The 15,557-nt window shown below is 41.2% G+C and overlaps 1 protein-coding gene across 2 annotated transcripts in view; it reads right to left on the reverse strand.

Annotated features, from left to right (window-relative positions):
* LOC121517304 (solute carrier family 26 member 6) overlaps nucleotides 1–8,782 on the reverse strand; it is a 30,362-nt gene extending 21,580 nt beyond the window's left edge. Inside the window, exons 1-6 of one of the 2 annotated variants that reach the window (XM_041798991.1) lie at nucleotides 8,502–8,782; nucleotides 6,872–6,979; nucleotides 6,600–6,739; nucleotides 4,308–4,418; nucleotides 4,043–4,191; nucleotides 665–829 (exon numbers count right to left, since the gene is read on the reverse strand). In XM_041798991.1, coding sequence (XP_041654925.1) covers nucleotides 665–829; nucleotides 4,043–4,191; nucleotides 4,308–4,418; nucleotides 6,600–6,739; nucleotides 6,872–6,979; nucleotides 8,502–8,635 — 807 coding nt within the window. In that variant the 5' untranslated portion in view covers nucleotides 8,636–8,782. Of the gene's footprint in view, nucleotides 1–664; nucleotides 830–4,042; nucleotides 4,192–4,307; nucleotides 4,419–6,599; nucleotides 6,740–6,871; nucleotides 7,018–8,501 lie in introns of both variants that reach the window. The other variant, XM_041798992.1, reaches the window with a different exon arrangement.
* Between the last annotated feature and the right edge of the window lie 6,775 nt (nucleotides 8,783–15,557).

The raw sequence follows: 15,557 nt of genomic DNA on the forward strand, positions 1-15,557 counted from the left end.
TGAATAGCTGCCAAAATCTACAATGGGGAGAACTTGAGGCCCAGTGACCTCTTTTGCACTCATTTGGCAAGGGGCACCTTAAATCCACTTCCCTATCCATGTTTCAATAAATATGTTTTTGGTGGTCTAGTGGTATCATAACGTGATTATTGTTATCTGTCTAAATTGTCCTTAATTTGCATAGATTTTAATTGTACCATAATGTATAAAATCCTCTACTTACATCAGTCAATTTCTACCCCTTTCTCCTCTAAAATCAGATATTTGGGTTTATAAAGTCCCTTGCTTTGATCCACAAGGCCTTCATCTGCTTTTATCACCCTGTTATCTAAAATTCAAGAAACTTATTATGATTCAGTACTGAATTGACAGTTATATAAATGGAAATGTGTTTCCTCTCCTTACAAATCAGGGTCAGCTTTCATATCCAGCACTTCTCAAATGTTGGCTTAAAAAACATAATGAAAGAAATCTCCAGGATCATCTTTCAGCTTACTTAAGAATGGATGATTGGTAACCATATGAGGAAATAAATCTATTTCCATAAACAATAAGATCAAAGAGAGTGCTTCACAGCAGTAAAGCAGGAGTGTGCATTGCTTCAAAGTCTCTCCACAGAAGAGTGAACAAGTGTGCGTGGTACTATTACAGATCCTTAACTGACCCAGGCTGAAGCCAGCAGTCCAGTGTATCTCTGGGCAGCTATTCCAGTCATCAGCGGCAGCTGCAGGACGATCACGTGCAGAGCTGCTGCTGTGGTGTATCCTCTGATTACAGAATCAGACAACCAGCGACACACACCGCCTCCACGCAGCAGGTACAGCAGGAGCTAAAGGGATAAAAAACATACACACAGCTTATTCTTTTTATCTCTTCTTTTTCCCTTGTGCTTCCTTGGATATCTTCGCAAAAGCTGCCTCTTTCATCTTAAAACTTGAAATGCATGTTTTACATCACTGAAAAATGGGCAGCCATGAAGCTTTTCTTTAACAGTTGAAAACATCTGGATCAATTTGAAGCGCTGGTGTAGAACCAGAGAAAAATTCTTGCCCAACTCCCCAGAGAGCATTTAAATTCTGTGCAGTGGAAATCCACTGAGGTGTCTTTCATCGTCAGTCCACTGGTTAGGCTTATAGGTCAGCTATGAAAACCTGCACTGAGCAGGCAGAGATCAATGTCAGAGGAAAGTATGTCAAACAACACCACATTCTTCGCATGCTTTTTTCTCTTTTAACTGATGTAAAGCTGGAGGCAGACATTTCAAGTTGACCTGAGGTGAAGGAAAACAAGCTTCAGAGTATAGCAGGCTGTGAGTGAATAATAGTGGAAGAAACTATTAAAACGTATGTGATGCTTCAGTGGATGTCAAGGGTGATTCTCTTATTGCTCTTATTGCAGCCTTTTGAAACATAATCCCATATTAAACACTGTTATAATGTTGTAACATTGTTTTGAAGGTCTGCAAATGGAACCAGTAGTCTGACATGAAGGCCTAACTATCAAACTACCTATCACTGCTTTCAGACTGATCACCAACTGCAAGACAGTAGGTAGAAGTTTTGAAGAACACCACACAAAAGGTTAGGCTAAGTAAGATGTATTGCAGGATATATACAGACAACCTGGAATTAAATAATATGTTTCAACATAAACAGATTCTGTTCAAGTATTGCAATAGGCAACAGTTGCTTTTTATTTGCAAATTCCTGTAAAATGTTGACAAGAATTGGCCTGAACCTCAGCTCCAACCCCCCCCCCAAGTTTTCCCACCTCTCAGAAAATTTGCACTGGCATAAACAGATGCACAGTTATCTGCATAATATTGGTTTCAGTAGATATTATTGTTACAATTTCCATTCATATCTGCAGATATGAACATTTTTGCTGATATTTACAGCCGATAAACTGTATCAGTTGTATATCAGCCTATAGCATCAGTTAAAATTGCCACTGAGTAAAACTAAATAATAAGGGAAAAAGGAGATTCATGCTCTTTCAGCCGTGTGAAACTGGCCAGTTGCTTTGCTCATTACAGTCAGCAGCAAATTAGCAAGGAAACTACTCCACATTTAAAGCAAAATTCATGGCTGCATTACACTTTATTGATGGAGATCCAAACTCTTTTTCTGCACTGGAAATGAAAGAAAAATCATATTTTACTTTCAAAACTTACTATTCAACACTTTATGTAAACTTTCCATTCATTACTTTTTACTTTTACTGAAGATTTATTGATCAGTAACTGTACTTTTACATAAGTAAATTTAAATCAAAGTACCTGCACTTTTACCTTAGTACTATATTATTGTACTGTTTTCACCCCTGCCTTTATGTGCAATCTTCAGTTTGCACGTAAAGGCAGTTGCACCGTTTTTGTCTTTTCTCCACTGTTGATGCAGTATTCCCTTTCCCCTTCTTCCATGGTAAACAGACCATCAAATTAACTAGACCTCTTTCCGCAGACTGATATGATTACAGTTATTCCCCCAGAGTCTGTGCATCATTCTGCCATGAAGGGAAAGCAGACTGTTACTATTAGGTTGTTTCCACCAAGCGGTCCGGCTCAGTTTGGTGTGGAACGGCATGCATTTTTTTTGTGTTTTCATGGAGCAAAAGTTGGAAAGGGTCCCAAAAAACTGACCCGTCCCACTTTTTGGCCCCCTTCCATAAGGGTACCAATCTTACCTACCTGTCCCAAAAAGGTGTAGCTACACATACAACAATAGGGGGTTGTACTGACATCACGTCAGCGTGGGACACAGCTGCTTGCCTCTGGGCTGCGTTAATCTGGGATATTTGGACTCGACAGAGATCCACACTGTTTCCTAGTCTGTGGATATAGATATCTGGCCACAAATCAAGTTTCCTGACATTTATCTCGACCTGATTTTAAGAACGAAAAGCAGAGCCTGAAGGCTCACATTAGCCTGGTCTATCTGCGATGGATGTGAAACGAAATCAATGCTGAAGTTTTGTGAATATGAAGCCTTAGATCAGTTCATTCTGTGTACTGTAACTAGTTATTCATCTACTTCTTACTTTAGGCAGTTTTTGAAAACATCACTCTGTGGTTGTTGAACGTGTTTGTAAAACTTCGGGCTGTAGCCTATTTTGAAACGAGATCAGCACACCCAGGATTTCTGACTAAATCTAGTTTGATTTTTACACCAGCTGGATTTTTACTTTATTTTTAATGTGGCGTATTCTCACATTACAGTTCTAAACTTTCATATTTTGTCGTATAAACAGTTCTAGACTGAATATTTTCACACATTAACGTACCGTTACGATTTTAAACATTTCTGTATACTTATTCCATCAGCTGAGGATCAGTACTGACAGTGGTTAACATAATTATTATTTAGTAATTTTTAAAAGCACTTTCACCTGAAATAAAGCTGTTTAATGCATATTCCCTACTGATTTCTGTCACTCATCCTTTCCTACAACTCTGAGGCTGAACCAGCAGACTCGTGCTGTCTGTGGCTTCACATGCATAGTTTTTACAGCCCGCCCACCAAGTGAGGGCATGAGTGTCTGTGGAAATGCAAACTATTTTGGAGTTTAGCGTACCAAACCATACCAAACCGTACTGAATCAAACCGGACCCCTCGATGGAAACAAGGGTTATGTGTACTTATCCATTCAGAATCAATTATTTCAAAAAGCAGATTTATTAATTCTTGGCTAACTGTAATAGTAGCTTGCTGAAATTCATAAATGCTATTCAGGGCTGCCGCTGACCTAGCAGGAAAATCAAATGAATTGTCAAAAATTGTTTGGCCTTGAAATGCAGCCTGATTTCCCTCTAAATTTCCATTCTTAAGTGCCTTTAAAGTCTATCAATCTATAGGTCATAATATACAATGATTCAGATTTTGAGTTTGAAATGCAGCTGTAAAATATTAGTTTAGCAGAGCTTCCACCCTGAGCATGACATCAGGGCAGGATGTCCACCATGTTGATTGTGTTTTGTGTTTGTCCAAGTTTAGCCTGATGTGTATTTGTGTACTTTTGTGAACATGTATGTGGGTGTGTATACTTGTATGAGGCCACAGATGAAGGTGAGTTGTACAGCCATGTTGATTTTGGTTGCTTCCACATCAGTCCTTCTGTCTTCATCATCATTGCTATGCAACTCCACGTTGGCTGTCACAGACCCAATCATAATGGCAAGTAAAGCAAAACTACCTGTAAAAAGATGCCCAAAAACGTATACAGAGCTCATTAGGAATGGCACTGGAAATTTATAAGTCTTTGTCAGAAAAGTTACAGATGAGAGCAAGAAAAAAAGTTGGAACAGTCACCCATGGAGAGATGTCGGGAAGTGCCAAAGATGAAGTAGATGATCAGGGGATAGAGGGAGGTGTAGAGACCAAACACTGGAGGAACTCCCACAAGCATGGCATTGGCCATACCTGGAAAAAGAAGTAGAGAGGTAGAGATAAAAATATAGTTTGAGAGTATTTCTACAAACAAAATCCACTAAAAACTTAACCTTTTACTGAAAACCAAATAAATTTCAAAGTGGTATCCTGGTATTAATAGACAGGTTTCTGGGGGGTTTCGGTTCAGGATGCACCGATGCATCGGTTTAAAATCAGTATTGGATGATGTCAGCTCTGTTGAGAAAGGACAAAAAAATTGCAATTTTTCATCGCGATTACTGTTACAAGTTTTTGTTCCCAATTACTTAAACATGGATGGCATTTTGCACCAAGTGTATTCGCCCCTTTTCTCCAGTTTTGTTTGTGATTTTCATGGATAGGATTTCAAGGCACAGTCAGGGGGAGAAGGGTTTTCAGTTTGGGGAGCTCATAAGTTCATCTGTGTTGTTTGCAGATGATGTGGTCCTGTTGGATTTCTCAGCTGGGGACCTCCAGCAAGCAGTGGGACAGTTTGCAACTGAGTGTGAAGCAGCTGGTATGAGAATAAGCACCTCCAAGTCTGAGGCCATGGTCCTCTGCTAGAGAATGGTGAATTGCTCCCTCCAGGTGGCAAGTGAATCTTTGCCCCAAGTGGAAGAGTTCAAGTATCTCGGGGTCTTGTTCACAATCGAGGGTAGAATGGGCGCTGAGATTGACAGGCTGATTGGTGCAGCATCAGCAATTCTGCAGGTGCTGTACCGTATCATCATGGTGAAGAGGGCGCTGAGCTGAGAGGCAACACTTTCGATTTACTAGTCTACCTATGTCCCAACCCTCACCTATGGTCATGAACTCTGGGTAATGCCCGAAAGAATGAGATCGCGGGTTCAAGCAGTCGAAATGAGATTCCTCAGGAGGGTGGCTGGGCTCAGCCTTAGAGATAGGGTGAGGAGCTTGGACATCCGAAAGGATCTCAAGGTAAAACTGCTGTTCCTTCATGGACATTTGATTAGGATGCCTCCTGGGTGCCTTCCTGTGGAGGTATTCTGGGCACATCCAACTGGGAGGAGACCCTGAGGCAAACCCAGAACTCACTGGAGGGATAATATATCCCATCTGGAGCGCCTCAGAATCCCTCAGAAGGAACTGGAAAACATTGGGAGAGGGACGCCTGGGTTGACTTGCTTCACCTGCTGCCACCGCAACTCGAACCCAGATAAGCAGGAGAAGATGGATGGATGGTAATTGCCCCCTGCTGGCCATTACAAATAATTCAAGTTCAGTGCCCTTTGCACTGGGTTTGCTTTTGAAACCAGAGGGTATGAGATGCCCACTTCTTATACAATCTGTCTTCCATGTGCTACAACTAGCAAGCTAGATGCCAAAGAATTACAATGAAAGGGAATTTGAAAGTAAGCTGCCTGCCAAAACCCACACCCAGAACCTTTAGCTATTGCACTTTCAGTCATAAAACACATCTGCTAACATTATGTCATCTAAATCAACATGTTGTCCTCATATTAGTTGCTAAGACTTTCTGTTTTTGTTTAGAACCATTTTTCTGTGCAGGATGGAGCCCAGCTGTCTTTTTTTACTGCTAGTTAATGGGAGTGTGTGCCACAAGTGTCCATCAGCGCTGTAGATCAAAGGTATCGGAACACCGTCCAACACTTGGAGGATAAAATCGAGATATCAAGCACTTTTATTCTATTGTGCAAGTGCTTCTTACCTTCTTGTTCATATTATATGTTAATGTGTGAAATTTAAATGACTGCAAAGATTGCAGAGAATAAATCCTACTCTTTCATGTGCCAATTTATCTCAACATTTAGATGTAACATGCATTTATAGTTACGCAAGTATAAAATGGATTTTTGCCTGATTAAGGTGTAGATGCTGTAGTTGCGTATGGTCAGTTTGAGCTGTTGCAGTGGGGCCCAAAGTGATATCCTCTCATGGGGCCCACAGATCCTTGGGTTTCTCCTTGCTCTGTAACTCATTGCAATTGTTCATTTGAACAACTGGAAGAAATGAAGGTTGTGTTGATAGTACTGGTGAGAATTTGAAACTACTACAGCTGAGAATAGCACCTATACATTACTCTTCTCACCAATATTTTTGGACTATTCCTGCAAGCAAGTTTATGTGTTTCAGGGAGTGGGAGTGACATTTTTTTCTAAAGTTGCCCACTATAGCTTTAATGTGATTATATCTGTGTTTTTGCATCCTCACCCTGTGGAAGATGCATGACCCCAACACTGATTCCAGACACCAGATCTCCAACGGCATTTTCTCTGATGGAGTAGCCAGGAAGCCATGACAGGATGGGAAAATAGCCAAGCAGTAAGCTCTTCAATCTTGGACCAGAGCACCTGGAGGAATGCACACACAAACACAATGACCATAAGGCTTAAGATAACTAAGGCTTTGTTAGCCCTCACAGCTGGCTGACGGCCTAAACTGACACTAAGCAAGCCAAGAGGTAGATCTATTCTTAGACTCACCAACACTGTGCCTTCACTCTTTCCAAAAGTGACAGGGACTTCTTCTCTACCCGCTCCCCAAGGACGTCCAGCTGCTTTTCGTCCAGGCCAACAGCAAAATAAGGCTGCCTGTTGGGAGGAAGGCTATTTTGCTCAGTGCTGTCCATCTGAAATCAATGTCTGAGATTACTGGCAGAGCAGTGAAGTTTCACTTTGTTTTGTGTTAGTGCTGGGTGTGTGGGTTTAATGTGCCTCGTGGAATTTTTCTCCATGTGTCTGTATAAAGTTACTTGACAAAGAAGACTACATTTTGACCATGAAGATAACCAAAACAAACCAAAGCAGTGAGAGAGAGGTGCTGACTGCCTCGGTATCAGCACGAAGCCGCATGAGAACAAAGAGTTCACATGTGGGCCAGCGTGCATGTAAGAGGATAACGCACACAGGCACGGCTCAACTAACTCTCACACGTGAGTCGAGGAAGGTAGAGAACAGCCTTGAACTCTGCACATTACAGAGAGTTTAGTGCCCCTTTTCTCCTCCCCTTCACCCCCCCCCCATCCATTCAGTACGTCTGAATGCCTCTATTATCACAGCCAAGCTTTCTAGAGACTCACTGTCTGTGTGCGCATGCTTGCGTGAGCATGTGTGTAAAAAAGGGGGGGCAGAAAGAGAGCGAGAGAGAAAGTCAATGAGGAAGTGAATCACTTTCCTGTTTAGATCAATTTTAATGTAGTGAATTTATACAAAAGTTCATTTCAAATATCATTACAAATGAATGGGAAATTAATTAAAAGACTTGCATTAGGGAAATGAGGAGTGCCTTGCAAATTTTGCCAGGACACAAAACAAAATGAAAAGAGAGGAAAATGTGTGCTTTGTTTCTAAATTGAGGGTTTATTGTTCATTTGATTTCACCACATTAAGGTAATGGAGAGGCAAGTCATAAAACAATGGGGAAATGAACGTCTGATGAGAAAGCAAGTTTCACAAAACTAAGAAACTTTTGTAGAGATTTCAAGTTTAAACATGTACACTGCTGCCCTGCGCTTATATTTAGATGTCCTAAGCAGGTTCCTTTATTTACATTTGTTAAGAAAGTTGGATACATCGCTTGACATTTGATGGAAACATGAAAATTGCATGTTGGTGTTTCATATTGACCGTGTTGGGCAAGCTACTTGAAAAATACTAAGGTAAACCATTATTTATTCTACAAAAAGATAAGCCTGACTACAGTAAAGCTGGCAAGCAAACTACCTCCAAGCTGTTTTTAGTAATAACTCTGATTTATAAAAATGTTTCTTAGTAGTAGGCTTGTAGGCCTAGTAATACCTAGTCAGGTGGAACTTAATGTCATATTTTAAAGGGACAAAATTTCCTTAGTATCCTGATTTAAAATCATTACTTTGAATTCAGTAGCTGCACCCTTCCTCTCTGGTTCTACCCCATCCTCTGATGACCCTTCAGCTCTTAACTCGCGCTGTCAACACAGAGCTGGATGCTAGCGGGGCAGGGGCTAACACACTCGAATAAGGGATAATTCATGTTTTATGGATGCTCGAAATTACGTGTAACTTCTTAAATTTCACGTTTATACGTTTTTTAAAAAGTCTTTAAGCACTCAAGCCCCTTCAACCACACATACTACCTGCCATCTGCTTTCCTGTGTCCCCTCCAGTGCTGATGTGATGACCCGCTTCCACGTGGACCCGCTTCCACGTGGACACACTCCAGCCCCGCCGGACGGACTGGGCCTGACGTGTCTGCACGACAGCCGTACATAGAGGTGGTAAGTACGGTCAATTATCAGACTGCGCTGGCACTGGCTAACTCAAGTAGTCGGTTGTGCTATTTCTTGGAGATTCACCTGTTACCTGGCAGGTAAACACGTGATTTGGGAATCAGCCTGTGCAAATAGGCGTTCATAGGACTGGTTTTGAACTGTGGCAGAGCGCTCGACTGCTCTACCACTTTGTTTTGGAGGAAACCAAGTAAGTATCAAGGGGTGGCCAGCCTAGAAATCTGATTGACCACCCTAAAATTGAATTTCAATTTGTTATGCTTTGTCAGTGGTGAGACTGTTCAATCAATCTTTTTCAAGCTGGACAAATGTCTTCAAAATGCATGAAGGAGTTGAGCGGCTGGACATGAGAAATAGACTGGGGTACCTGTTGATGGTTTTATGAGAAACATATCACAACAAAGAAGCCTTTAATTTGCCATGAAGAACTGTCATTAGCGCAGAGTTATTATGTGACACAGTGCAGTTGGAGGTTGTTTCACTTCACCTAAATTTCAAACAGCCGGACAACAAATAGTGATGTACAGAGCAATGAAGGAGTGGAACTCAATCCCAAACTACATCTTACAACAGAAATTATCACGTTTTAGAAAGAATTTTAAACATTTTCCCTAAAAATCATAAAAGTAGTCAAATTTCATTGCTCTTTGTTGGGAAAATATTCAATAGATGTTGGTAGATTCAATAAAGGAGCTTTTATTGTTTTTGTGGTGTTGTATATTCTTCTGCATGTACAGATTAACTGGTAAATACATGTAGATATGTGTATGTTTGGTTGTTTGGGGGTTTGTGTATGTTTGTATGGTTTTTATTTTTATTTATTTCTATATTTTATGTTGTCACATGGAAATGAGTATACCCAAGGAAGAACACCTGGTACTAATGGGGATCTAGGTTAAAAAAACAAACAAACTTTGCATTGCATATTTGCTTTTGTTAGTACTTAAAGTTGTTAACTGTAGCATCATCTTTTAAATTCACCAGAGAGGACTTATAGTAGCCTGTATGTTGTCTCGCTATTGTGCTTCTACTTTTAAAAGTTTTATTTACAAAGAAATCAAATATATTTTGGGTTCCTTCATGTTAGTTGTTTAGTCAAGCTATATTCAGTAAAGTTAGTGTGGGTAAATAAACATTATCTTGTATGTAGGCCAACTCCAGTCCACCCCTGCATAAGTCACTGTCATTATTGAGCCACCCCAATCAAAAGAAACTGACTATGCTTTTGGGGAAAATACATCTTCCTTGGAAACCACTTCTTACAGAACTCATGTTTTAGTAGTGTATTTGTTTCAAAAGCATCATGAGGTTTTTGATTCGTTCAGCACGATGGCGTGGTGACTGGTGCAGTGGCAGCTCAAAGAAAGAGAAGGTGAAGCTCCGGGAAAAGCTGAGGTTGGTGACGGGACGCAAAGGTGGGAGACGGGGAGGACGTGGTACCCGACGCTGGGGCAGAACCCTTCGCTTTGGCCGGAACCCTCTACCTCCACCTGAGAGAGAAGGACATGGGGGGGGATGTTTCTGATTAAAAAGTCCTGTTAGAAAAATGTTAATTGCATTGATTTTTGCACCCTCTGTGTACATTAGGAGTACAATAGATTGATAGTGTTGGTCTAAATAGTAGTGGATCCAAGACTGAGCCCTGAGGCAATCCATTTTTAACTTTTAACTTCAATATTTAGAACAGAAGCCTTCAGCCGGCTCTCACTGCACACATATTTTTACATCAACTGACTGATAATCAGATAAAATATTGTCTGTCAATAAAAAAAAAAATAAGTTTGTCACTCAGAAAAGATTCAAGAATTTTGGCTAAAATCGGTCTGAATGAAAAAGTCCTTGGTGAGATAATCCTGTAAGATGAGATGCTGGTCGGCTAACTATGCAGCTATGGAAGTTCAAAAACATGCTTCATGATGGCCTTTCAAATGGATTTTCAAGTTTACATTCCAACCCCAAATGAAAACATATTTTTGTAACATTAGTTGTTTTCTGTTACCTACTTTAGATTATTTAGCTAAAGAAGCCATAAACAGCAGTTTGCCAGGTTTTAATTGCTTATATGCAGATCATATACTGTTGAACAAGGTGTATGGTTTGTATCATTGCAGAGCAAATAAATTATGTGACAGAATCTTTTGTGTAAATGCATGTCCTTGTAACTTTTTCTCCATTAGAACATACTGGTTTTTATTTTTTGTCGATATGGTCATGTTCATACCTGTATGATCCTGAGGGACCATGATAGGTGGAGATGGAACCTCAGAGTTGAAGCTAGAACTTGAAATCTCTCCGTTCTGTCTACGTTGGTACGGGCTGGAGGGTGTTGGCTGAGGGGCAGGTGGGGGTGGGGGAGGAGGAGGTGGAGGAGGAGGCCGTGGAGGGGGAGGTGGGGGGATCGATGTAAAGGAAGATTCTGACAAAGCCAGTCCACCCCATGGAGTCATGGTGGTGTCTGAGTGGAGGATGGAGGCAGGCCCAGGGTGAGGGTGAGAAGAGGAGGTTGATGTTTGCTGTTGGCTGCGTTTTCGGCTGTTAGACTGAAGGGGGCGTTGGAGGGCTGGGGAGGAGAGGGGAGGCTTGGCTGTGGTAAAACAAGAGGGATAAGAGGAAAAAATAATGAGGTGGAAAATAATCTTTTTAACTTAAGTGTTTTAACATGAAAATACATATTTGCACTGTTTAATAGTGTTTGCTTAAGTTGGATTTACATATCAAAGAACTGAGTGTGGAACAGTTTTTTATGTAAAGAGCTCTGGGATAACTTTTGTCATGAAGTGGTACGCTTAAAAATCTGATCAAATAGCAAAGGGAATTTCTTTATGTTTTATATTTCTACATTTCTAAAAGTAATTATTCTTTCAAATAACATAGAGGAACATAAAATATGCTTTATGGCTGTTATATTTAGAGATGCTTAAAGTTTCTTTATGAACTTTCAGGTTGTGTCAGTTTTGGCATTCCCCCATCCACACACCTGTTGACATAGCAGTATTTCATCTTGCTTAACTTTTTCATGTTCATGTGTAAGTATACTGTAGTACTTTCTTAAGAAAAATGCCACCCGGCTGTCTTTAACTGCCATATAGTGCTGTAAAAAGTATTTGCCCCCTCCTTGATTTCATTTTTTTTTTTACATTTTTCACTCTAAAATGTTTCAGATTGTCAAATTAATTTTAATACTAGACATTGATAACCAAAGTAAATAGAAAATGCTGTTTTTAAATGATGATTAAATTTCTTAATGGAAAAAAGACATCCAAACCTTCCTGGCCCTATATGAAAAAGTAATTGCCCCCTAAACCTAATGACTGGTTTTGCCACCCTTGTCAGCAGTGAGTTTTTCACATCGCTGTGGAGGAAATTTGGGCCTCTTTTCTTTGCAGAATGGTTTTATTTCAGCCACATTGGAGGGTTTTTGAGCATGAACGGCTTATTTAAGGTCATGCCACAGCATCTCAATCAGATTTGAGTCCAGACTTTGCCAAGGCCTTTCCCAAACTTTTGGTTTTTTTGAGCCATTCAGACATGGACTCACAGATGTGTTTCAGATTGTTGCCCTGCTGCATAACCCAAGCACACTTGAGCTTGAGGTCACAAACTGATGGCTGGATATTCTCCTTCAGTATTGTCTAGAGAACATAATTCATGATTCCATCAATTACAGCAGGTGGTCCAGGTCCTGAAGCAACAGGGCAGCCCCAGACCATCACACTACCACCACCATGTTTGACTGTTGGCATGATGTTCTATTTATGAAATGCTGCGTTAGTTTTACACCTGATTTAAGGGGACACACACCTTCCAGAAAGTTAAACTTTTATTTTCAGTTCCCAAAATAGTTCTCCAAAAGTCTTGGGGATCACCAAGAAGTTTTTTGGCAAATGTGAGATGAGCCTTTGTGTTCTTTTTGGTCAGCAGCAGTTTTGCACTGGGAACTCTACCATGTTTGACATTTTTGCCCTGTCTCTCTCTTATTGCTGAGTCATGAACATGGGCGTAGCACAGGGAGGAAAAAGGGTACTGATTACCTGGATCCACAGTAGGAGGGGCCCTTGAGAAGCCTGCAATGAAAAGTGTGTTTCCATTTATTTATTTTTCTTAATGGCGTCATAATTAAATCAAAAGTAACTAAATGAATTGGTCAAAAGACTGAAATTTGTATAAGATGAAATAAAATTAAATACTGGGGGAGCCCTGCTCTTCCCTTAAAAATGGTCAAATGGTGTAGTCCAGTACAGTGAAATAATGCCAGTACATTTAATTTAACCATAGTAAAAAATATTTCTCATAAATAGGGAAATTATGGTTAAAAATACATTAAAATGCATAGTTTTTGTAAAAATGATGCAACATTTGCCAGTTGAGGGGGGCCCTGGATAATATTCTTTCTGGAGGCCCAAAATTTCTAGCTATGCCCATGGTCATGAACACTGACCTTAGCTAAGTCAAGTAAAGCCTGCAGGTTGTTCTGGGTTCTTTTGTGACCTCCTGGATGAGTCATTGATGCACCTTTGGATTGATTTTGGTAGGCTAGCCCTCCTGTGAAGGTTCACCACTGTTCCAAGTTTTCTCCATTTGTGGATAATGGCTTTCACCATGGTTCTCTTGAGTCCCAAAGCCATAGAAATGTCTTTGTAACCCTTTCCAGGCTGATAGATGTCTCTAACTTTGTTTCTCATCCGTTCTTAAATTTCCATAGATGTGTTGCTTTTTTAAATCTTTCAGCTTACTTCACTTTATCCATGCAGGCCAGACAGTATCAGTGCTGTCACTACCTGGAGCTTGTTTGTCCAAGGTGGCAATGCTGTTTGGGTGTTCTTGGCCACCAGCAGTCATGTTATGTAACTTGGCAGTAAGGTACCAGTAATTGGAGGAGGGAACCAACGGGAGAGGTTTCCTCACTGAGCACTGATCCTGTCCTAAGGTACCAATATCTTGTGTTTAATTAAAATAAAAGGAAAAGGTGAGTTGGTGATGAGTGGATTACCAGTTGTTTTACTTCCAGATGAACCAATAAGAGGCAACCGTTCACGTGACATCACCTAGCGAGGGTCCTGCAACAACAGACTGTCAAGGTTCAAACTTATTTAGACTATTACTGACTGTTGCAAATGGTGCTAACAAAATAGTCTAGTTCTTCTGTAATAAACGTTTGAAATACAGTGGCTTACTATCACAATAGAGGTAACAGTCTTTGACAAGTGAAAAAAATATATTCCTGCATGTGTACAGTACAGGAATAAACTAATGTTTTGATAGTTTAAGTTCAAAAGAATAAATCAAAATGTATGGACAGCACATGTAAGCTGAGTATTTTACTCCTTCAATTAAAAGTATGCAGCCCAAACAAAAGGAATGTAGTGTTTTTACCTCTTTAGGTGTTAATTGCAGCTCCAGTTATAATACAAGTCACTTCTTCTCTGCACCCATGCTGATTACTATTTCAGATCAAAAACATCAAAACACATTCTTATGCCAAAAAATAAATTAATCCAAGACACACATTCTGGTGTTCCTCCGTTTCTCATCTTGCACGTATTCATCAATCTGTCTTTCATTCATGTTTCTGCCTCAGGGCTCCGGTAGTTTCCCTTTTCCTCTCTGCTTGTCTGTCTTTATCCTGCTCTTTTCTCCTCAGTGCAGCAGGTGTCTCTTACAAATACCCCCCTTGTGGGCCTTACCCTTCCTCTGTCAGCACGGGTGCTTTCACGCTCCCCTCTCTCTTTTCTCTCCCTCTTCCTCCACCATTGTAAGTGATCGTGTTGGTTACACAGGTGCTTTGTGTTTCTCTCCCTTGAAACCAACATGAGAAAGGTCTTCTAATGAGTGGCAGGGGTAATGAGCATAGGAGCTTTGTTCAGCCCCCCCTTCCTCTTTTCTCCTTTCTTATCAAACATAATTCATCTTAAGAGTGACATTATGCTTCCTTCTTCCCCTCTCTTTGTCCTTCCTTTTTTTCTACTCTGAGTGGCAGTTACTGAGATGGGTGGTTGACAAAACGCAATCTGAGATGAGGCAAAAATATTAAAATATTCATGATACCTGCAGTTGGTCTCTTCATGGGCGATGACCCCTATCTAGCCCTGAGAACATACATCAACTGATTCTCAGCGTGCTTTAGGACAAAAAACACTACACAGGCACAAACACACAGTCACAGTGTCATCTGTCTGTCCGCCTGTCCAGACATGAAGTATGGAATCAGCGGACGTCATGGCCCTCTAGGAGAATATTTACCAGCTGATTCTGGCAGCCTGGGCCTCCAGGATGAAGTGTGGGACTTTAAGCAGGCAGCCTGATGGAAGATGGAATCCTGGACCCCTAGTTGGGACAGTCCAGCTTTTAATCTGGACTCCTGAGCCTCCAGGAGGGAGAGAGGGGGATGAAGCTGGAATCCTGGACCATGAGTAGGGAGAGTACTCCTTTTCCCTGGAATCCTCGACCTCCAGGACACACAGCTGGACCTGAATCCTTGAGGGAGAGTTGGGCTTGAAGCTGAAATCCTGGACCTTCAGAGGGAAGAACTGGGTGATAAGTGGGAATTTCTAACCTTTAGGAGGGAGAGTTGGGCACAAAAGCTGGTTGGCCTCCAGGAGGGATAGTAAGACCTGAATGTGGAATCCTGGACCTCCACTGGGGAGAGTAGAGTCTGAGGCTGGAATCTTGGATCTCCAGGAGGGTGTTGGACTGAGAGCTTGGCAGGACCAGATGAGCTTCCACCATCCATTTTCTATACCGATTATCCCGTTCGTGGAGTCGAGGGGGGGCTGGAGCCTATCCCAGCTGTCATTGGGTGAGAGGCGGGGTACACCCTGGACTGGTCGCCTGTCAGTCGCAGGGCTGACATATAGAGACAGACAACCAGGCATGCTCACATTCACAGCCAATTTTAGAGTCACC

Source organism: Cheilinus undulatus, linkage group 11, assembly GCF_018320785.1.
Source record: "Cheilinus undulatus linkage group 11, ASM1832078v1, whole genome shotgun sequence".
NCBI classification, from domain to species: Eukaryota; Metazoa; Chordata; class Actinopteri; order Labriformes; family Labridae; genus Cheilinus; species Cheilinus undulatus.